Raw genomic sequence first — 24,597 nt, 5'->3', positions numbered from 1 at the left:
ACAGGACTTCTTGGCTTTCTTTCAACAATGGCTTTTTTCTTGCCACTCTTCCATAAAGGCCAGATTTGTGGAGCGCACGACTAATAGTTGTCCTGTGCACAGATTCTCCCACCTGAGCTGTGGATCGCTGCAGCTCCCCCAGAGTTACCATGGGACTCTGGGCTGCTTCTCTGATTAATGCTTTCCTTGCCTGGCCTATCGGTTTAGGTGGGCGGCCATGTCTTCGTAGGTTTGCAGTTGTACCATACTCTTTCCATTTTCGGATGATGGATTGAACAGTGCTCCGTGAGATGGGATTTTTTTTTTATAACCTAACCCTGCTTTAAACTTCTCCAAAACGTTATCCCAGACCTGTCTGGTGTGTTCATTGGCCTTCATGATGCTGTTTGTTCACTAAGGTTCTCTAACAAACCTCTGAGGGCTTCACAGAAGAGTTGTAGTGTGTGTGTGTGTGTGTGTATAGTTGTACTTAGATAAAATTACACAGGTGGACTCTATTTACTAATTATGTGACTTCTGAACGCAATTGGTTCCACTAGATTTTAGTTAGGGGTATCGGAGTAAAGGGGGGCTGAATACAAATGCACGCCACTTTTCAGATATTTATTTGTAACAAATTTTGAAAACCATTTATCATTTTTCTTCACAATTATGTGCCACTCTGTGTTGGTCTATCTTATAAAATCCCAATAAAATACATTTACATTTTTGATTGTAACATTACAAAATGTGGAAAATTTTCAAGGGTTATGACTACTTTTTCAAAGCCCTGTAAGTTACTGTAGAATAGGAAAGATGTATGTAAAATTTTAGAGGAAGCGTAAACTACAATGGCTGTTTCACTTTCACTTTCTATCATTGCTATATAGAGAGTTATTGAGCCTGTGCTATAGTTGCCAATAAGTGACCAACTTTCAAGATCTAATTTAGTTTTGCATTCAGAATATTCAGTGTTGTGTGAAGAGATAAATGTACTCTAGGTACCCCCAGAGCTTATATTTGAAACAGAAAACTGAGTTCAGTTCATCAACTTAGGGCAACAGGTAGGAGTCCCAGATGGAGTTACAGCATTGTCTGCTTTACAGGCTATGTCCTTATTCTGCTCAAACTGCTCAAACTTGGCTATCTCCTTCCCCTACTCCTTAGTGGTTTTCCCGTTATTCAGCTATATCAGTGCCACTATGTTGCAACCATTGCTGGAGTGCATGTCCCTTCTCACACCTCTATCAGCATCACCTCCAACATAGATTTAGCCAGTCAAATGCAGAGAGAGAAAGGAGCGAAAGGCCACACCGAGGTGAAAGCTGAACATCCCATAGCTGCAGTCGCCATGCTACAAGACGCACATTATCAAATATGATGGATGTACGGGATCCGAGATGCACATCTCCAACTCACTTCACCACTCGGCAATTTAAATCTTGCCTGGCTAAAGACCTGCTAAAAAGCAGCATGCAGCTGAAAAACACAAGATTTAAATGTGCAGTTTGGTTTATGTTTCGGGATTGCCAACCAAATTCTCCAATTTTTAAATTTTTTTTTTTTTTCCTGATTTTGCTGGCAAATCTTCATTTACGGTATTAACCGTATGATCTTCTTTTATTTTAAAGTTGAGGCTAAAGTTAGTGTTTTTTTTTTTACCTTTTTGCCTTTTTTGTTTCCCTTTTGCTTTTGAGAGCAGCCATTACAGATCCAAGCCAAGCTGCTTTTTTTTACATTCAGCTCTGTATTTTGTAGAGATTTACGTCTGCATATCAGAATAGACAGCCAAGAAGGCATAAGTAATCACTATAGATGTGCCATATTTGTGAAAGTGTGGAAGTATTTTTGGTTAGTACAGATCCGTGTGTGTAGGACAGCATGTGGTGTTTGGAGGGTGGATATTTAGTCATCGCCACACGAGTGAAGAAAGAAGCCTTGCTACATTTATTTATTTATTTTTCCTTTTGCCCACTGCATTACTTTGTATAAGCTTCAGCTCATTCTTGGGATACTTGAGTTCTTTTGATGATTTATGTACACATTTATTATTTGCATTCGTTTTGGAGTGATATATTGTTTAGATGAGAGATTATATATATATATATATATATATATATATATATATATATACATATATATATATATATTTATTTATTACGCACACACAGTGGATATAAAAAAAAAAAAATGAAGTAAAGATAAATTGTTTCAGAACTTTTTCCACCTTTTTAATGTGACCTTTAAACTGTACAGTTGAACAACAAACAGAATTTTTTTTTAGGTGGAGGGAAGTAAAAATAAAAAAATAAAATATTGTTGCATAAGTGTGCACACCCTTAAACCAATACTTTGTTGAAGCCACTTTTGATTTTATTACAGCACTCAGTCTTTTTGGGTATGAGTCAGCATGGCACATCCTGACTTGGTAATATTTGCCCACTCTTCTTTGCAAAAACACTCCAAATATGTCAGATTATGAGGGCATCTCCTGTGCACAGACCTCTTCAGATCACCCACAGATTTTCAATTGGATTTAGGTCTGGGCTCTGGCTGGGCCATTCCAAAACTTTAATCTTCTTCTGGGGAAGCCATTCCTTTGTTGTTTTGTATGTATGCTTTGGGTTGCTGAAAGATGAAGTTACTCTTCGTTTTCAGCTTTCTAGCAGAAGCCTGAAGGTTTTGTGCCAATATTGACTGGTATTTGGAACTGTTCATAATTCCCTCTACTTTCACTAAGGCTCCTGTTCCAGCTGAAGAAAAACGGCCCCAAGGCATGGTGCTGCCACCACCATGCTTCACTGTAGGTATGCTTCTGGTGATGTGCAGTGTTGTGTTTACACCAAACCTATCTTTTGCAATTCTGGCCAAAAAGTTCAACCTTGGTTTCGTGAGACCATAACACATTTTCCCACATGCTTTTGGGAGAGTTCAGATGTGTTTTTGCTAAACTTAGCCAGGCTTGGATGTTTTTCTTTCTAAAGAAAAGGCTTCTGTCTTGCCACTCTACCCGTTAGCCCAGACGCATGAAGCATACAGGAGATTGTTGTCACATTTGCCACACAGCCAGTATTTACCAGATAATCCTGCAGCTCCTTTAACCACCTCAATACAGGGCACTTACACCTTCTTCTGGCCCAGGCCATTTTTCAGCGCTGTCGCACTTTGAATGACAATTGCGTGGTCATGCTACACTGTAACCATATGACATTGTTATTTTCTTCACACATATAGATCTTTCTTTTGGTGGTATTTCATCACTCCTGGGTTTATTTTTTTCCTAAAAACAAAAGACCAAACATTTTGAAAAAAAAAGTTTTTGTTTGTTTCTGTCAGTAAAATTTGTAAATAGGTAATTTTTTATTTTTTTTCTCCTTCACTGATGGGCGCTGATGAGGCAGCACTGATAGACTGCACTGATTAGGTGGCTCTGAGGACGCACAAATATGCCGGACTTATGAGCACTGATAGGTGGCACTGATATGTTGCACTGGGCACAGATAAGCAGCACTGGTGGGCAGGGATAGGTGGCACTGATGGGCAGCACTGATAGCCAGCACTTACTGGCATCATTAATGGCCACTGATTGCTGCCACTTGTGGGCACAGATTGGCAATTGTGGGCACTAGTCCGCACTGATTGCTGGCAGTGGTGGGCAATCATTGCTGGCACTGGTGGGCACTTAATTGTAATCACGGCACTGATGATCAGTGCCCTGATTACATACCTAGCTGTCCCCTGTGAGGAGATGCCGCTGATCGGCTCTATTCTCCTTACACTCTGTCAGTGTGAGGCGAGGAGCGCTGTTTACCAGCATCTCCGTGTTTACATGTGACCGGCTGTGATTGGACACACATGGATAAAGAGTCGAGGCTGAGGCTCTTTACACAGATCAGGGTCATGCCACGACCTAGCAACATGGCGTGGCTGAAATCGGTGCGTGAGAACGGTCGTTCTGGGAGGCAGTCATATGACGTCCACCCAGCACCCAGAACGAGAGCCATGCCGCCCTGCCCTGATTTGATGATGGGCGGGTGACAAGTGGTTAATGTTGCTGTATGCCTTTTTGTAGCCCCCCCTGACCAGTTTTCTTATCGCCTTTTCATCAGCTTTGGAGGGACGTCCAGTTCTTGGTAATGTCACTGTTGTGCAATATTTTCTCCACTTGATGACTGTCTTCACGGTGTTCCATGGTATATCTAATGCCTTGGAAATTCCCTTTTGTACCCTTCTTCTGACTGATACCCTTTAAAGTGGTTCTGCACCTTTAAAAAAAATATTAAAAGCCAGCAGCTACAAATATTGCAGCTGCTGACTTTTAATAAATTGACACTTACCTGTCCCAGGGTCCAGCGATGTCGGCGGCAGATGACGAGCAATCGCCATCCTCTGTGAGGGAATCGGGAAGTGAAGCATTGCGGCTTAACTGCCCGGTTCCCTACTGCGCATGCGCGAGTCGCGCTGTGCATCCCTGCTGGTCCCCGCTGTGTCCTGGGAACTGTGTGTTTCTCAGAACACAACGGGGGGGGGGGGGGCGCCGCGCATCTGCGGTGGTCTTGTCCTGGAAGTGGGTGCAGATACCTGGATTATACAGGTATCTGCATCCCCATCCTCCCTGAAAGGTGCCGATTTGTGGCACCGGAGGGGGGAGGGATTAGATGAGCGGAACTTCCGGGTGGAGGACCGCTTTAAGAATGGTGATCCCTCTGATGCTTTGAAAGCTCTCTGTGGATCATGGCTTTTGCTGTAGGATGCGACTAATGCCATGTACACACGACCGGACTTTCCGGCAGACTAGGTCCGACGGTCTTCCGGATGGACTTTCGGTAGTGTTCCAACTGACTTTTTCCGAAAGAACAGACTTGGCCACACACGAACGGACTAAGTCCGTTCGCAAGCCAGTTGGTTTTGAACGTGATGACGTAAATGGGACTAAACAAGGAAGTTCAATAGCCACTAGCCAGTAGCTTCCCTTGTGTCGTATTTGGTCCATCGGACCAGCACCCAGACGAATGGTTTTCCCGATTTTTAGTCCGTCGGAATTGAGTTCGTCGGATAGATTTGAAACATGTTCTTTTTTCTTTTTTTTTTTTTTTTTTTTCAAACAAATTTTATTGAAAATGTAGTAGTGCAGAATTACAAATATACGTTTCCATCATACAAACATTAAAAAAAAAAAAAAGTCATGGAACATTCAGTGCATAATAGCGGAGACATCCGTATAACATACAGTGGTGTGAAAAAGTGTTTGCCCCCTTCCTCATTTCCTGTTCCTTTGCATGTTTGTCACACTTAAGTGTTTCGGAACATCAAACCAATTTAAACAATAGTCAAGGACAACACAAGTAAACACAAAATGCAATTTGTAAATGAAGGTGTTTATTATTAAAGGTGAAAAAAAATCCAAACCATCATGGCCCTGTGTGAAAAAGTGATTGCCCCCTAAACCTAATAACTGGTTGGGCCACCCTTAGCAGCAACAACTGCAACCAAGCGTTTGCGATAATGTGCAATGAGGCTTTTACAACGTCCTGGAGGAATTTTGGCCCACTCATCTTTGCAGAATTGTCCTAATTCAGTTACATTAGAGGGTTTTCGAGCATGAACGGCCTTTTTAAGGTCATACCACAACATCTCAATAGGATTCAGGTCAGGACTTTGGCTAGGCCACTCCAAAGTCTTCATTTTGTTTTTCTTCAGCCATTCGGTGGTGGACTTGCTGGTGTGTTTAGGATCATTGTCCTGCTGCAGAACCCAAGTTCGTTTCAGCTTGAGTACACGAACAGATGGTCGGACATTCTCCTTCAGGATCTCTTGGTAGACAGCAGAATTCATAGTTCCTTTTATCACGGCAAGTCTTCCAGGTCCTGAAGCAGCAAAACAGCCCCAGACCATCACACTACCACCACCATATTTTACTGTTGGTATAATGTTCTTTTTATGAAATGCAGTGTTCCTTCTACGCCAGATATACTTGGACACACACCTTCCAAAGAGTTCCACTTTTGTCTCATCGGTCCACAGAATGTTGTCCCAAAAGTCTTGGGGATCATCAAGATGTGTTGTGGAGAAATTGAGACGAGCTTTGATGTTCTTTTTGCTCAGCAGTGGTTTTCTCCTTGGAACTCTGCCATGCAGGCCATTTTTGCCCAGTCTTTTCCTGATGGTGGAGGCATGAACGCTGACCTTAACTGAGGCAAGTGAGGCCTGCAGTTCCTTGGACGTTGTTGTGGGGTCTTTTGTGACCCTTTGGATGAGTCGTCGCTGCGCTCTTGGGGTAATTTTGGGCGGCCGGCCACTCCTGGGAAGGTTCACCACTGTTCCATGTCTTCGCCATTTGTGGATAATGGCTCTCACTGTGGTTCGCTGGATTCCCAAAGCTTTGGAAATGGCTTTATAACCCTTTCCAGACTGATAGATCTCAATTACTTTCTTTCTCAATTGTTCCTGAATTTCTTTGGGTCTCGGCATGATGTGTAGCTTTTAAGGATCTTCTGGTGGACCTTACTGTGTCAAGCAGCTCCTATTTAAGTGATGCCTTGATTGTGAACAGGTGTGGCAATAATCAGGCCTGGGTGTGGCTAGAGAAATTGAACTCAGGTGTGGACAACCACAGTTATAGTATGTTTTAACAAGGGGGGCAATCACTTTTTCACACAGGGCCATGATGGTTTGGATTTTTTTTCACCTTTTAATAATAAACACCTTCATTTACAAATTGCATTTTGTGTTTACTTGTGTTGTCCTTGACTATTGTTTAAATTGGTTTGATGTTCCGAAACACTTAAGTGTGACAAACATGCAAAGGAACAGGAAATGAGGAAGGGGGCAAACACTTTTTCACACCACTGTAGGTAAGGGATTGTAAAAACATTGCACATAGAAACGGAACAGTACTTGGAGGGTATCGCGTTTCTCCAACAATTGGAGAATGGAGTAAAACTTAACCTTTAACATGTTCTTTTTCTAGGTCCGTTGGATTTATTTTTCGAAAAAATGATCGGACTAGCCCACACGCGATCGGATTGTCCGACAGACTAATCCCTTCGAACCTAGTCTGCTGGAAAGTCCAGTCGTGTGTAAGTGGCATAAGAATATGTCCGGAATGACCTACTAGACCAGCTGAACTTTATTTGGAGTTAATCAGAGGCACTTTAAGGCCGGGTTCACACTATAGCGATGCGGGAACGCCGCAAATCCGCGGCGTGTACCCGCATCGCACACTGCCCTATGCGGACGGCTGGGAGTGTCAATGTTATGTTAATGACACCCCCAGATCCGTCGGCATATCGCAGTGCGATCTGCTGACTCGCACAGGAATCGGATCGCATGGTGTGAACCCCCATGCGATCCGATTCTGTTGCGGACCCAAAAAAGGGTCCCGTGCGAGTTTGCTGCAGGAGCGCTGCGAATTCAGCCATACTATCTGTATGGCTGAACTCGCATCGCTACGGAGATCGGATGTGATTTGCTGTGCGAATCACATCCGGATCTCCCCCCGCAGCGGTGTGAACCCAGCCTAAGGGTCCGTTCACACAGGGGCAACACGACTTTGAGCGAGACTTTGGGAGGCAACTTGGACACGACTTGAGTATGAATCGCAGCACGACTTGAGGCAACTTACAAGGCAACTTGAAGTTGCTTCCAGGAGAGGAGACTTTACCAGTGGCCAATCACATAATAATCGGCTCTGTGGGAAGGAGGGGTTTGCCTAGAAAACTATTTTTACTTAGCCTAGAAGTCGGATTGAAGTAGTACAGGAACCTTTTCTGAAGTCGGAGCAACTTCAGTAGTGTGCATTAAGACGTCTCTCATTCACTTACATTGATTTTATCATGTTGCGTGACTTGAGGCAACTTGGGACGACTTCAAGTCGGATCCAAAGTTGCTCCTGTGTGCATGGACTCTTAATGATGGCAGGTATGTACTGACTCCTATTTAGCATGAGTTTGAATGTGATTGCTTAATTCAGTTTTGTTTTTCAACTGGGTTTTACAGTTTATAGGTCACATTAAAGGTGGAAAAAGTTCTGAAATGATTTATCTTTGTTTTTTTTGTTTTGTTTTTTAACATCACATAAATCTGTCATTTTAACAGGGGGCTATGTACTTTCTATATTATATATGTGTGTGTGTGTGTGTGTGTGTGTGTGTGTGTATGTGTATATGTGTATATATATATATATATATATATATATATATATAATATTTATTTAATATTTACACACTATATTACCAAAAGTATTGGGACCCCTGCCTTTACACGCATATGAACTTTCCCATAGACAGACTCCGAAACCTTGTGGAAAGCCTTCCCAGAGTTGAAGCTGTTATAGATGTAAAGGGTGGCCCAACTCGATATTGAACCCTACGGACTAAGACTGGGGGTGCCATTTAAGTTCATGTAAAGTCAGGTGTCCCAATACTTTTGGTAAGTGTGTGTGTGTATGTGTGTGTGTGTGTGTGTGTGTATATATATATATATATATATATATATATATATATATATATATATATCATACTGTATCTCAAAAAAGGGAGTGCACCCCCACATTTTTGTAAATATTTTATTATATCGTTTCATGTGACAACACTGAAGAAATTACACTTAGCTACAATGTAGTGAGTCCCCTCAAAATAACTCAACGCACAGCCATTAGGTCACTTTAACACTGAGGTGCTGGCAGCGTTAGTGGTAAAGCACCGCTAACTTTAGCAGCGCTTTTCGGCCGCTAGCGACCGAAAAAAGGGTTAAAATCGCCCACAACGTGCCGTTAATTTCAATGGCCGGGGCAGTTTAGGAGCGTTAAATACAGCTCTCCTGTACCACCCCAAAGAAGCTACTTGCAGGACTTCTTTTTCCTGTTCTGCGAGTAGCACTGCCCCAGTGCAAAAGAGCTCAAGTTTTCACACTGAGGCTGCAGTAGAGGCAGTTTACAGGTGCTATTTTATAGCTCAAAAGTACCTGTAAAACTCCTGAAAGTGGCCTTAATGTCTACACCGCTGGCAACAAAAGTGAGTACACCCCTAAGTGAAAATGTCCAAATTGGGACCAAAGTGTCAATATTTTATGTGGCCACCATTATTTTCCAACACTGCCTTAACCCTCTTGATCATGGAGTTCACCAGAGCTTCCCAGGTTGCCACTGGAGTCCTCTTCCACTCCTTCATGGCAACATCATGGAGCTGGTGGATGTTAGAGAGCTTGCGCTCCTCCACCTTCCGTTTCAGGATGCCCCACAGATGCTCAATAGGGTTTAGGTCTGGAGATATGCTTGGCCAGTCCATTACCTTTTTACTTTCAGCTTCTTTAGCAAGGCAGTGGTCATCTTGGAGGTGTGTTTGGGGTCGTTATGTTGGAATACTGCCCTGCGGTCCAGTCTCCGAAGGAGGGGATCATGCTCTGCTTCAGTTTGTCATAGTACATGTTGGCATTCATGGTTCCCTCAATGACCTGTAAATCCCCAGTGATGGCAAGGCACTCGTGCAACCCCAGACCATGACACTCCCACCACCATGCTTGACTGTAGGCAAAACGCACATTTCTTTGTACTCCTCACCTGGTTGCCACCACACATGCTTGACACCATCTGAACCAAATACGTTTATCTTGGTCTCATCAGACCACAACTCATGATTCCAGTAGTCCATGTCCTTAGTCTGCTTGTCTTCGGCAAACTGTTTGCGGGCTTTCTTGTGCATCATCTTTAGAAGAGGCTTCCTTCTGGATTGACAGCCATACAGACAAATTTGATGCAGTGTGCGGTGTATGGTCTGAGCACTATCAGGCTGACCCCCCACACCTTCAATCTCTGGAGCAATGCTGGCCTTACTCTTACGTCTATTTTCCAAAGACAACCTCTGGATATGACTCTGACCACGTACACTCAGCTTCTTTAACGATGGCGTTGACTGTTCTGAGTGGAACCTGTCCTGTTAAACCGCTGTATGGGCTTGGCCAACATGCTGCAGCTCAGTTTCAGGGTCTTGGCAATCTTCTTATAGCCAATGCCATCTTTATGTAGAGCAGCAATTCTTTTTTTCAGATCCTCTGAGAGTTTTTTGCCATGAGGTGCCGTGTTGAACTTCCAGTGACCAGTATGAGAGAGCAAGAGCGAACACCAAATTTAAACACACCTGCTCCCCACTCACACCTGAGACCATGTAACACTAGCGTGTTACATGACACCGGGGAGGGAAAATGGCTAATTGGGCCCAATTTGTACACTTTCACTTAGGGGTGTACTTACTTTTTGGTTGCCATCAATGGCTGTGTGTTGAGTTATTTTGAGGGGGAAGCAAATATACACTGTTACATAAGCTCTACACTCACTACTTTACATTTTTAGCAAAGTGTAATTTGTTGTCAAATGAAAATATATAATAAAATATTTACAAAAATGTGAGGGTGTACTTACTTTTGTGAGATACTGTATTTCTCTATAGCATGTGCCATATCTGCTGCCCTGTTCTCCTGCTATCAGCATGAGTCGCTTTTGACAAGTTTTACTGACACTGAGAAAAAAAAGTTGACAGGAGGGATCTCCAGCACACAGCTTGGGTTTAAAGCCCCATACACACTGTCAGATTTTCTGCTGATTTTTTTTTTTTTTTTTTCCTTCAGATTTACCAAAACCATATAATATGAGGTCAAACCTTAGGAGTTTCAATTTGTATGCAATCAGGCAGGCCCTTACACTACATGATTTTGGTAAATCTGAAGGGAAAAAAATCAGCAGAAAATCTGATGGTGTGTATGGGGCTTTACAGCCTCAGCTCAGGGGGGAGAGGAGTACAGGTGTTGTAAGGTTGTTTTACATTAATGCAGAGAGTGTATTAAGAAAAGCAAAACCTATTGTGTTTGGAACCACTTTAAGTCAAACCCTTCCTTTTCATTGCTCTACAGAGTGCTTGTGCCAGAACGCTTCTCTCTTACACATTTTTTTTTTTTGTTTCATTTATAACAGACAACCAAAGGGAAACTGCTTTCCCACTGAAAGCCTGACACAGGTATCAACAGGTGTCTTTCATCTACAGTATTTGAAAATAACTTGCCTGAAGGGTTGGTTATTTCCTTCTAATCAAATGTGCTTTGGATATTATGACAACCCAGGGCAATCACTGTTAGACTATGGCTTCATGGGTGTCAAGTATTTGGGCAGCAGATACCCGAGCCAAATTTTGTAACTTAAAGTGGGGTACCCCCTAAAAAAAAAAAAAAATTAAAAGTCAGCAGCTACAAATACTGCAGCTGCTGACTTTTAATAATCGGACACTTACCTGTCCCAGGGTCCAGCGATGTGGGGGAACGAAGCCCCCGCTCGTTCCCCACTCCGTGATACGCCACACAGTCACCTGGGACACGTAACAGGTCCCAGGTGACTGTGTGGCACAAGGGGAAGTGATGTCACCAGCCCGGGCAAGGAAGAAGGCAGACTACGAGGGACCCCCTAGCAACAGGTATTTAGAGGTGAGTAAAAAAAAAATTTTTTCCAATTATTTTTTTTTCTTTTTTTTAAGAATTTTAAACAACTTTTTATTTTTTGGTGGCAATACCACTTTAAAGAGGGATTCCACCTACAAAAAAAAATATTAAAAGCCAGCAGCTATAAATACTACAGCTGCTGACTTACCTTAATAAATGGACACTCACCTGTCCCAGGGTCCAGCGATGTCGGCAGCAGAGACCGATCAATCTCTCGGCTGCTGCCGCCATTCTAGCATTGCGGCTTCACTTCCCGGTTCCCTACTGCACATGTGCGAGTCACGCAGCGCACTAGGAATGGTCCGCGCTGTCTCTGGGACCCGTGTGTGTCCCAGCAGACAGCGTGGCAGGACAGGAAACAGCATAGACTCCCGTGGGAGTCTATGCCCGGAAGTGGGTGCAAATATCTGTCTTAGGTATCTGCACCCCCCCCCCCCCCCCCTGAAAGGTGCCAACTGTGACACCGGAGGAGGGGAGGGTTCCTGATGAGGGGGTGGAACCCCGCTTTAAAGTAAAAATTATTGTGTCACGGGCTGACATGCAACCTCTAGAAGCGTGAAAAAATGGATTAAACATATTGTTGCTTCGTAAATCCATGTTATAAGAAGTTAACTCTTAATTTCAATCTACAGCCAGCAATGAACTGTCATAAACTTTCTTTTCTTTGCAGTCATGGTAACTTTTTTCACACTTTCCCAGAATCCTCATTCCCATTCTTCTAAAAATGGCATATTACTCCTCTTAAAAGGCTGTGCTAAGCTTAAAGGAGGACTCTGGGATTTTCAAAAAATACCCAATTGGTACACCCCCCACAGAAAACCGTTATTACATTTGTGGAATTTCTTACAGTTTCAGAGATGTCTGAATTTTCAGGAAGTCAGTTCTGTGATTCAAAAAATGCAGCCTGTATTCTGGCAGGGAGGAGGTGTTAGAAGAGTGATTGCATCATATCCTCTTCTCTCTCTAAACTGTAATCAGCCTACATCTCCCAAGAATACTTGGGATTGGGAGGTACACTAGGCTTGTATGTGTAAATTTGAACTCGCCCACTTCAACCTAAATCACACCCCTCATTCTGCAGCCAGCAAACCATACATAACACATGGCATTTTAATATAAATGCATATTAATATAATTTAATATAAATGCAAATCGGTGCAGCTTATCAGTGTCCACCAGTGCTGCATGTCAGGGACCACCATGTCAGGGACCACCAGTGCTGCATGTCACGGACCACCATGTCATACTTCATATTCCCATCGCACACGTTCCTGGATGCGCTCTCGGATTTGGGTGCTGCAGCAACAGCCAGCTGGATACTGGTACAAGTCACGGGGAAGATAATTGCCAGCACATGATGGAATGACACAAATAGCGTCCAAATGGGTGATTTATTGCATGATCACAGCACAAGGATAGTGCAATGTTTCGGAGCCGCGCAGGGCCCCTTCGTCACTTGCCTGACAAAGGGGCCCTGCATGGCTCAGAAACGTTGCACTATCCTTGTGTTGTGATCATGCAATAAATCACCCATTTGGACACTATTTGTGTCGTTCCATGGTGTGCGGACCACCAGCGCCGAATGTTGGGGACCACCATGTCGGACCACCAGTGCTGCTTGTCATGGACCACCAGTGCAAAGCAGGCATTATTATCAGAAATCTCTTGTGTGACACAGCAGGGATCTTGGGCCGAGCGCCGATGTTCCACCTGTACTGGAACAGTGCGCTATCAATCATAAGACAGGTGGGACATCAGCGATTTTTGTTCTCATAAACAATACCTGACACAGGGAGATCCCCGCTGTGTCATACAAGTGATTTCTGATATTAATCTCCGCTCTGCACAGAGATGGCAGGCTGAGGGGGGGGGGGGGGGTGGCAGGAAAGGAGTGGAGAGGCATTGACTGTCAGGGAGCAGAGGAGGAGGAGAAAGGAGAAGGACACCTCCTCCCTGGACACCACAGACCGGGAGCTGTGAGACCCCCTCCGCAGACTACATGTTTGCTTCCTCCCGCCTCACTTTACAAAGAACTACAAGGGGGCATGTCAGACTGCTGACTGAGGTTACTGGAGGACTCGCAGCCAGCGGTCTTGTAAACATCAAGTCACCAGGTAATACCTTTACCAAAGGGGGCCCCACCTATGTGAATGGGTATGGGTACGATGTACCCCATACCCATTCACCAAAAAAAAAAGTTTAGTGTTACAAAACACAAATGTTTTTTGAGTCCTTTATTAAAAATCGCCTTCTTCCTCCATTTCTTCTCCCTTCCTCTTCTTTGTCCGTCATTGCCCGCTGAAACTAAAAAACACGGTCTTTCTTCAATGCTGGCTGCCTCCGTTGTGCTGGCACCCGCTGTCTTCCATTTCTTATGCTGCCATTAGGGGTGTGACCATCCAGTGATGTCACCCGGAGACTCCACTCCTTGTGATCCCTGCCCATATACCCCCATAACCACCACCCAGGGTTGTCAGAGGCCCTTGTTCCTATCAACATAACGGAGCCCCCCTGCCCCGATACACCCCCCTGTGTTGAGGGCATGCGGCCTGGTATGGTTCAGGAGGGGGGTGCTCGCTTGTCCCCTCCCTTTCCTGACCTGCTGGGCTGCATGATTGGATATGGGTCTGGTATGAATTTTGAGGGGGGCCCCCGCCTTTTTTTTTGTTTTTTTACATTCAGCTGTCAGCAGGAAACCCTGCTGACAGCTGATGAATCATTGTTAAGGAACTGGCGGCTGGCTTCCCGGCTCCCTCCTTAGCAACCAGCTATATACAGTGTTTTTACAGTGCATTTAAAGAAAAAAAAGTGTAAAACACAAAATGCATGGAAACTGCATGCAAAAACACATAAAAAAACGAGGGTTGCAAAACGCACTGCCTGAAAAAACGCCTCAAGCGCAGCCCGCATAGATGTAGGGCTGAAACAACGAATCGATTATGATATGAATCGATTACTATTTTCATAATCGATTAATCGGCCAGTAACCTAATGGGGTTAAAAAAATTTTTAAATGAGCCCTTTATAGTACAAAAAGAGCAAATACTACTGTAAATATTACTTTCACAGTTCTACAGTAAAAGAATGAACCCCTTACAGTAGTGATCATCTGCTTTTTTTTTTTTTTTCTTGTACTATAAAGGGCTAATTTTAGTTTTTCTTTTTAACCCCATTATGTTACTAAACGTCTTAGACCTGGTTCACATCTATGTGTGTTTTGCAGAAACGCACTACAGTTAATTGACATGATTTCCTATGGGACACGTTCACGCAAAACAGTGTTTTTTTGGTTCAATATACTTCAATAGAAAAGCTGCAGAGATGCATGTAATGCATTTTTGCAGCAATTTGTGTATTTTATTCTGCCCAACAACAAATTGGGCAAAACAAAATGCAAAGACGCAAATCGCGGCAAAATCACGTGTGCAAAAAATCAAAACGCACAGTAAACAGCACTGCACAAACATATCAAAGGCAAATTGCATAGGTGTGCACCGAGCCTTATGCTGGCCACACGGATCAATTTTCAGACGAAAATTATTTGTACAGTCACTGAATGAAAGAATGTTTGAAATTCTCATTTGTTTTTAACATTGTGTTTTTAAAATCAATGTAATTTCTGAATGAAAACCACATACACTGTCTGAAAGTTTCTTTGACCAAGCAGTTTTCTATTTCCAAACATTCCCATCACTGTGGTTGAAAATGAACGTCAATTTAACCCCACTAACGATTAGAAAATAGAACGAACGTTCTTAAAATTACATTTTTTTTTGAAGGAAGACTTGGTTTTAAATAAAAAAAAAATAATAATTGATCTCCGAGTCTTATGATATTTACCAGATTCACCCTCTAATAGTATATACAGTATATCTCCTCTAATACAGTATATCTCCTCTAATAGTATAGTATATCTCTCCTCTAATAATCGTATATACAGTATATCTCTCCTCTAATAGTATATACAGTATACCTCTTCTGTCTGTTATTCTCAGAGTGGATTAGATATTTTGCTCCCTAACCATATAGTTGGTTATTTATATTTACCACTGCATAGAGACATTTAAAGTGCCTTTTTTTTAAAACTTGACATAGTAACTAAATTATACACCACACTTTTTTTTTTTTTTTTTTTTTTAAAGGTTATTAACCGATTAATCGAAACTATAATCTGCCAACTAATCGATTATGAAAATAATCGTTAGTTCCAGCCCTACATAGATGTGAACCTAGACTTAGATACATTTCAGCAAGTGACTATGTTTTAAAAGAGAAATACTGGGGCTTCCATTGACAAGATTAATAGCAGCCCACCTGTTTCTGGCTTCAGTACTTTCTGACTCACTGACCCAGAACAACATGCAGATTAGAAAATGTCTGATTTGTACACTTTCAGGTCAGTGAATCGGAAAGCATTGAAGCTACAGGAACTGCATGACAACCAGGTAGCTAGTATTTTTAAAAATAAGATGTCAACATTGATAGCCACTTTACTCTATTAGTACAGGTTTCCTTTTAAAGTGTAAGTTCACTTTTTACAGAAAAATCTGTAAGGTGATTTTACACAGGACCTTCTCCTCAATCCCCCCTCAGCCCCAGTCTGAGCCCTGCTATAGCCACATCACAGGTCCGGGGCTTGGAAAACTCCAGGGTATTCACGCGTCTTCTTCTCTGCTGACTGGACGTGCTACGTGAGTTCTGATTGCTCGGTGCCGACCAGTTAGAATGCTCCTAAACATCTCTCTTGACGGGGTGCGTTTTGGAGACGAAGCTGCGGGCATTTCTAGCCCCGGACCCATGACGTGGCTATAGCAGGGCTCTCAGAACGGGGGATTGCCGCACTGCAGGTCAGCGGCACGGGGGTGGGGTGAGGGGATTGAGGAGGGTGTCCTGTGAAAGTTCACATTACAGATTTTTCTGTAAAGGTGAACTTGCCCTTTAAATGATTTTCTATGCTACAGAATTAATCTGCGCCATAATTTAGCTACAATCTTCGCATTGTATTAAGTTGATTTGGAGATTTACTTAACTGTGTTCTATTCTCTTCTGGCACATTTACAGAATGTATCTAGAAAGATCTTCTGTGATCAAAATGACTAACTCAGCAGAAACGTTTTACTTGTTAGGAAGGGGGCAAATACTTTTTCACATCACTGTATGTGCAGAGAACCTATTATTTATTTTTATTTTTTCTTTTGCAAATTTGTCATGCTTAAATGATCCAGATACAGTTTGTAAGGGTTAAAACACGAGGATCCTGCAAGTGGCGTCAGCGGCAGGAGACAATAACCAGCAACCAGCGTGGACCACAAACGGGAAGCAAAACAGGAAGCAGTCATCAAAGAGGGACGCGTTTCGGAACATCTCATTGGTTCCTTTATCAACCTCTTAAATGATTCAGATCATCAAAAAAATTCTAATATTATACAAAGATAACCTGTGTAAATACAAAATGCAGTTTCTAAATGATGATTTCATTTAATAAGGGAAAAAAAGCTGTCTAAAAAGTAATTCCCCCCCTAAACCTAATAATTTAGCAGCAACAACTGCAATCAATCGTTTACAATAACTGGCAATGAATCTTTCACATCGCTGTGGAGAAAATTTGTCACAGTCACAATAAAAATCGCTGATCACCACCATTACTAGTAAAAAAAAAAAAAAAAATTATTAATAAAAATGCAATAAAACTATCCCCTATTTTGTAAACGCTATAAATTTAGGCAAAGCAATCAATAATCACCTATTGCAATTTATTTTTTAAAATTAAAAAAAAATTTTTTTTTTACCAAAAAATATGAAAAGAATGTGTATCGGCCTAAACTGAGGAAAACATTTTTTTTTTTTTTTTAAATATATTTTTGGGGGATATTTATTATAGCTAAAAGTAAAAAATATTGCTTTTTTTTCAAAATTGTCGCTCTTTTTTTGTTTAATCGCACAAAAAATAAAAACCGCAGGGGTGATCAAATACCACCAAAAGAAAGCTCTATTTGTGGGAAAAAAGGACGTCAATTTTGTTTGGGAGCCATGTCGCACGACTGCGCAATTGTCAGTTAAAGCGTTGCAGTGCTGAATCGCAAAAAGTGGTCTGGTCTTAAGCCAGCAAAATGGTCCGGTCTGAAAGTGGTTAATGTGTTTCGCTTTGTCAGACAGCTTCTATTTGAGTGATTTCGTGATTGCACAGGTCTGGCAGTAATCAGGCCTTGGTGTGGCTAGTGAATTTTAACTCCGCTTTCCAAAAAGATTTGGGTAATCGCAGTTGGGGGGTCAATTACTTTTTCACTCAGGACCAGGCAGGTACGGCCAGCTATTTTCCCTTTTTAATAAATGAAATCATTTAAAAACTGAATTTTTTTTATTTACTCTGTTTATCTTTGTGTAATAGGAAGGGAGCTAATACTTTTTCACAGCACCTCCCATACAGGCCTGTGTATGAAATGGAAATCCTCCATATTTTGGGTGATTTACTGTTTTGTCATGTTGATGTACCTGTCATAACACAGCGGAGGAAAAAGGGAGATGGCTTCATGATGAAGGGGTAGTTTTCTATCCATATAACGTTGGTATTTAAACCTCAAAATATAGCAAATGCAAAATGGTTGCAGAGTGTGTAATTGGTTGCTTTTATTAATTTAAAAATCTTGTGCATGTGCAACATAAATTCCAAAATAGTTATCAGTACATTGTAACAAAACGTCCCCAACCTAGAATACAAGGGGCTTTTACAGACGGGTCATTTTGAATAACATTTGCTGCTGCCACAAGGTACTTGCGTTTCAGCGTGCTTATTATACACTTTTTCTTTTCTTCACTTCAATTTTCTTTTTACTAGCCTTTTTTCCTTTAACAATATTTGTACCGTGTTTGCTTATATTTTTGTCTACAGGCGAGACACGGATGCGGTTCTATGAACTGTTGGTTAATGGTTTGTACACGCCTCAGACTCTTCCAGTTGGCAGTGACTTGGATGCTTCACCCACTGTGAATGAAACACCACAGGTAAACAACATATTATTATTATTATTATTTATTTTATTTTTTTTGTTATTTTGTTTGCTTGCACCTTTTTGCCTTCCAACACAGTAATTGCATACCCAAGCTTTTTCATTTTAAAAACAAATCTGTAAAAGCAACATGTGTTGTAAAGTGCAGAAAGGATAAATTGAGCCTGAAAGTTTTCATTTAGCCAAGTGTCAAAAAAGTTTGTTTCAATCATGGTGTGTTTTTTATTTTTTTATTTTTTTATATGTGGGCTTAGGAGACCCGATCCAGCCCCATCCTGCAGCAGTATATCACTTGTTCAATAGATCAATTGTGATCTGTTTGCAGTTATCATCAAGCCACACATCACTGTTGCAGAATGTGTAGAAAGGGCTAAGCTGGATCAACTCTGCTCCATCTAAACATAAATGCTGGAGTTGTAGGAGGTGCTGATAATCTCATGTCACATCCTATGATACTACTAAGCACTCTTACAGAGTACTTTTTAGTGAGCCAAGTACCTGATGGTTTCAGCTCATGAGCTTAAAGTGATTGTAAAGCTTTGTTTTATTTTATTTTTTTAAATAACAAACATGTCATACTTACCTCCACTGTGCAGCTCTCTTTGCACAGAGTGCCCCCGATCCTCGATTTCTGGAGTCCCCCGGCAGCTCTCGCGGCTCCTCCCCACATCGGGTAACCCCCTAGGAGAAGCTCTCTCCCGGGGGGTTACCTTGCGGGCGAGCTTCCGAGTCCAGAATTTGCGTCCATAGACACGAATGCCAGACTCGGCCCTGCCCCCCACGTCATTGGATTTGATTCACAGCAGCGGGAGCCAATGGCTGCACTGCTATCAATCAAGAGCCGGGACCTCATGGAGAGAGAGAGCGCATCACCGCAGAGTGAATTCCAGGGCTCAGGTAAGTAAAATGGGGGGGCTGGTGACTGCCGGACATTTTTTTCAGAGGATGCAATAAGGTGAAATAACTCAAGAGTTTACAACCCCTTTAAGGCTGGGTTCACACTGATAGAACATGACTGTTGTACGACTATCATCCTACTTATATACACCGCTCTTCCACTGCCCAAAGATGCTGCTTGCAGGACTTTTCTTTTTTTTTTTCCCGTCCTGCAAGTGCACCACCCCAGTGTGATAGCACTCTGGCTTTCACACTGGGGTGGCTGAAGGGGTGCTTTTCAGGTGCTTTACAGGCACTATTTCTAGCTCTAAAATGCCTGAAAATCTCCCCAGCGTGAAAGGTGTCTTAAGGTTTAGAAAAGTTTGCTGGAGCTTTGGTGGTTGTTTTTCAATTGTAAACTTTATGAATCCTTGTTGATAACCATTTACATGTTTTTTTTTTGTTTGTTTTTTATTTAACTTAGGTTAACGAACTTGTGAAACGTCCTATAGAAACAGGTGTAGCTGCATCAGTTACCCCAAACAGCAGTACCCCATTTTCCCAGGATACAGCCTATTCAAGCTGTCGACAAGACACCCCAAACTCTTACAGCCAGTTCACCCCACAGTCACAAGGAACCCCTCACACCCCACGTCTGGGAACACCTTATTCTCAAGACTCCAGCTATTCCAGTCGGCAAACAACACCAGCTTATCATTACGGACAAGACTTTAAACCAAGGAGACATGAAACAAAGTTTACGGATGCCTATAACCGGAGGCCTGGACATCACTACGTGCACGGCTCCAGTGTTTATAGAGGATCTGAGCAGACTTTTAATACTACCAGATCTCAACCGGAGACTCCACAGCTTTCACATACATCACCCTTGAGTCATTCTGGTTTGAATTTTGGTAAGTCAGCCTTTTCCCCTTACCAGGCATCTTCAGTTTACACCCATCACGATGAGACTTCTTTTCCACAGACATCACGAGAACCCGATTATAGAAGAACGGCTCCACCACTGCCTCCAGAGCCTTTTTCTGATGGCGTGTGTAGCTCTATAAATATTGACTTTATACCAGTTAAGGAGAAACCAGAGGAACCCCCCCCACCAGAGCCTGAGTGCCTCATAGAGCATAAATCTACATCTCGTGCTCGGACCCCTGAGAGTCGGAACTCTCCAGGAACTCCTACTTTGGAGTCAGAAATGCAGCACAATAGTTTAGACTCCAGAATTGAAATGCTTTTAAAAGAGCAAAGAACGAATTTACGTTTCCTAAATGAACCAAACTCGGACAATGAGGTGATGATGCAAGGAAGTCCTATATCATCCTCTTCTTCACAATTATCACCTATTCCTCCTTATAGTTCGAACTCTCAATATCAGGATGTTACACCTTCTTCTAGACCTTCCAGCACTGGGTTAGAGGATATAAGCCCAACCCCACTGCCAGATTCCGATGATGATGAGCCAATACCTGGCACTGCATCTCTCTGCCAGAACTCAAGGTCAACAACTCCCATTGATCAACTGAGTCAGCCTTTCAGAAAGGTGGATAGTACAGAATCAAAGGAACATATGGCAGGTGATGAAACCCCTACATCGGAAAAGATGGATGAGGTAAGTCAAGATGCCCAGGAAGCAGCCTGGAATGTATGAAAACAGATTTGGTCTGTATTTATGAACTTAGTAAATTACTGCAGAGCATTATGTAGGAATTGCTCTTACTACTAAATGGATTTACTTTTCTATTCAGTGATGTTCTATGTCAGTGTTTCTCAACTCCAGTCCTCAAGGCACCCCAGCAGGTCATGTTTTCAGGCTTTCCATTATTTTGCACAGGTGATTTGATCAGTTTCACTGCCTTAGTAATTACCACAGCTGTTTCATCTGAAGGAAATCCTGAAAACATGACCTGTTGGGGCGCCTTGAGGACTGTAGTTGAGAAACACTGGTCTGTTTTAAGCTGCTGTTTCTCAATATGCATAGCTGTACTAGCAGGTTTGGGTTATTTTGAGAAAAGTGCCTTTATTCGTCAACTGGAGAGAGTTTCAAAATGTTCGTCAAACTCCAAACATGCGTTTTGGCTGCTCTGTGATCTGAAGCCTTGTAGATGTCAGATAAACACTGGTTTAAATTCATAAGTGTTATGTTAAAATATCTACACCTGTACATTAAATGTTATGAATTCCTTGTCCATGCCCATTGCCACTTCAGTATTTCAATTTTTTGTGTCCTTCCAGTGATGATTAGACTTGCTCTTGTCCAAGAACTCAGTAGACTTATAAGAAAAGTCTCGAGTTTCAAAGTCACGATTCCTCTAAAGCTGATTAACACCATTCTCAGCTTGTTCGGCTAACCATTACACCATCTATTTTGAAATTATTTTTTTTTTTTTTTTTAATGAACTGTATACATAGGTTCCTGGCTTAGAAGCAAGTGACAAACTAATGACTTTCGGGTTACTTCTAACCTGCTTTTCCATGCATTCACGCTTATTTGTATAAGTGTATGATATCACCCCATTAAGATAGTAGTATTTGGATATAGAATGTGGACAGCATGGTACTGATAGCAGAGAAAATCAAACCATTTTAGAAAAAGAGGAAACCCGCACCTTATTAAATGCAGCACCATTGGCTAGTATCTAACCATAGATCATTGCCAAAACCCTGATGACCATGTTGGGGATGCCTAAAATTTTACCTCAAGTCAGAGTTTAATTGCCTGGTTGCAATGCGTATTACATTGTTGGTAGATCTAAAGGAGATTGTAAAATCTGATTGTTATATATGTGGCCATCTTAAGACTAATGTATGCGGTATAAGCTGCTTGTGTGCTTTTGTCTGTCTAAAACGGTAAAGCAAGCTTGTAATTTGACATGATCAGATTGCTTATTAAGAGTTCAACTTTCTGCCTGCTTGTTCTGAGCCAGTGACTCAGAAATCAAGGAAGATAGCGGATCACCAAGAAAGCTAGTATTTTCAGAAGATGATCAGCAGTGGCAGCACCTATGCATTTCTTTCATAACAGATCATTCTTGTAATATTTTGTGCGCTGTCATTGCCTTTTTCAGTCCGACATGTTGAAACCAGGCATGTTTGTTTTCTAACATTATTTACGTTTCTACAGGTATTTTTTACACAGTGTACTTTTATAGTACATTTCCTTACTTATATGAGTGTTTAGCCACTAAACCGGGGAAAAAAATGGAAAACATTATAAATGCTTTGGATTTTTCATGTGATTCTCACAGACCTTTTAGGCTAGAAAAACATACTGGATGAAAAATTCTGACAATGGCTTTTGTGCCAGTTTGTAATAGCATTTTAGTTGCTTTTACAGTATATGATGGGGGGGGAATAAAACTCAGCTTTAGTAGGGTTTAGGATTTTTTCTGCCAAGAGAAACGCCCCAAAAAACGCTTAATAAAAAAAAAAAAGTGTGTGTGTGTATCTATCTATCTATCTATCTATCTATCTATCTATCTATCTATCTATCTATCTATCTATCTATCTATCTATCTATCTATCTATCTATCTATCTATCTATCCATCTCTCTAGATGGATAGGTAAAAATTATATTAAAGTCTTGTTTTTTGTTTTGTTTTTTTTAAAGCTGACCTTCAGTCATTTTTTTAAACTTTCCATCTATTAAATCTTCTGCTCTTGTTTTAAAGTGGTAAACCCGCTGACTTTTTTTTTTTTTTTTTTTTTTACACCTGTAAGGGAAAAGGCATTATGAGCTAGTATGCACCGAATACTAGCTCATTATGAAATACTTACCTTAGAACGAGGCGCTGGCATCTCACTCGGTCCACGCCGAGGGAGCTGACATGTTCCCTCGGCGTGTCTTCCGGGTATTGCTACTCTGGCGCTTTGAGTGGCCGGAACCGCAATGTCACTCCTGCGCATGAGCGCTGGAGTTTTCTTCCCGGCAGGGTCTGGCGTCTACTGGACTTTCAGCCGAGAATGCCCACTGCGCATGCGCCACTGAAGTCAGCGGCTCATTGCGAGGAGAATATCTCTTAAACAGGTATTGTACAGGTTTAGGAGATATTGTTTTTACCTACAGGTAAGCCTTATTATAGGCTTACCTGTAGGTCAAAGTTCAACATTTGGCTATATAACCACTTTAACTTTGGATAGTAAATCATTTTTTTCTCTTATATTCACCGACTGACAGCTTCTCTCTTAGCCATTGGGTTGTTACTCCACCTTTAGGAGAATACTAGGCATTACATGTTATGTAAAACACAGAACTTTCCAGATCCGCCCAAGGGGCAGTCCCTTAGGTAACAACCCCCTAGCCTGCCATGCAGTCATCAGTTTTATTTTGCCTAGTGAAGGAGAAGGACCTAGGAACCCTGACGGGCCCATCGGCCCGTCTTTTTTTTTTTCTACAGAAGCTTTGCTTTTTGCGCAAGATGATAGATCCTGTGATCTGCTATCAACAGCCTGCTGGGTGACAGGCCGGATATCCTTATCCTTGTAGTCTTTCCAGCCTGGCCATCGAGCGCGTGCAGACCAGAGCTCTGCGCTGGGTCGGCCACGGCAAACCTCAGCTCCACAGGTGGTCGTGAGCTTTATTGCTCCAGGGCGCACATATGACCGGGCTACTGATGTCTGCGTCACAGTGTGCCGAGGCCAGCAGCCACCCTTTACTGATCAGAGAGTGGGTCTTTAATGGAATGTCTCCCAACTCTTCAGGACTGGTAAGTACAGCTCTCCCTGCCTCTCTGGGGCTGAGCAGCTGGGCATTCCCTGGGAGGTCGATTCGGGGGTCCCTCACCTCCCTCTCTTCTCTCCCTGTCCCTATCTTCCCTCCCCCTCCCTGTGGGGGATGCTGCGTGTGGCTGACTAGTGGTGTGTGTGTCATGTGCAGGGGCTCTCGCCTCCGGGGGGGCTGCGCTGGCTGGCTGTGCCCTGAGTCCTGTTTGTCATGTCCCTAGGAGTGCCTGTGATCTTTGCAGTGCTGATCACTGCCATTTTTTAGCTCTGTCCCTCATGGTTTCAGTGTCAGCGGCCTTCTTAGGTATGGGCAAGGGAAAGCATGCTCTCCTGTGCTTCAGCGCCCATTTTCCTTGTGATTTGACCTTATACTGGATGCTGGCAGCCATTTTCTAGAAGCCTGAACGTGTTTTTTCAGCTTGCTCTAGCGGCAGCATGTGTCCCTGTACTCCAGTGGCCATTTTCCCAATGCTTTATGTCCTTATGCTGGATGCTGGGCAGCCATTTCCTTTGAGC

General features: G+C 42.4%; 1 protein-coding gene across 3 annotated transcripts in view; it reads left to right on the top strand.

The window, feature by feature from the left end:
* SETD1B (SET domain containing 1B, histone lysine methyltransferase) overlaps positions 1-24,597 on the top strand; it is a 120,231-nt gene that overhangs the window by 18,131 nt on the left and 77,503 nt on the right. For all 3 annotated transcript variants that reach the window (XM_077461968.1, XM_077461967.1, XM_077461965.1), the window contains exons 5-6: positions 18,353-18,465; positions 19,831-20,970. In XM_077461968.1, the coding sequence (XP_077318094.1) occupies positions 18,353-18,465; positions 19,831-20,970 (1,253 nt within the window). The remainder of the gene's footprint in view (positions 1-18,352; positions 18,466-19,830; positions 20,971-24,597) is intronic.

Source organism: Lithobates pipiens, unplaced genomic scaffold (genome assembly GCF_037356315.1).
Source record: "Lithobates pipiens isolate NorthernLeopardFrog02 unplaced genomic scaffold, aLitPip1_a1.2 Scaffold_3, whole genome shotgun sequence".
Classification (NCBI taxonomy): Eukaryota; Metazoa; Chordata; class Amphibia; order Anura; family Ranidae; genus Lithobates; species Lithobates pipiens.
The sequence above is the reverse complement of the archived record's forward strand: the minus strand, read 5'-3'. Positions and strand labels throughout refer to the sequence as shown.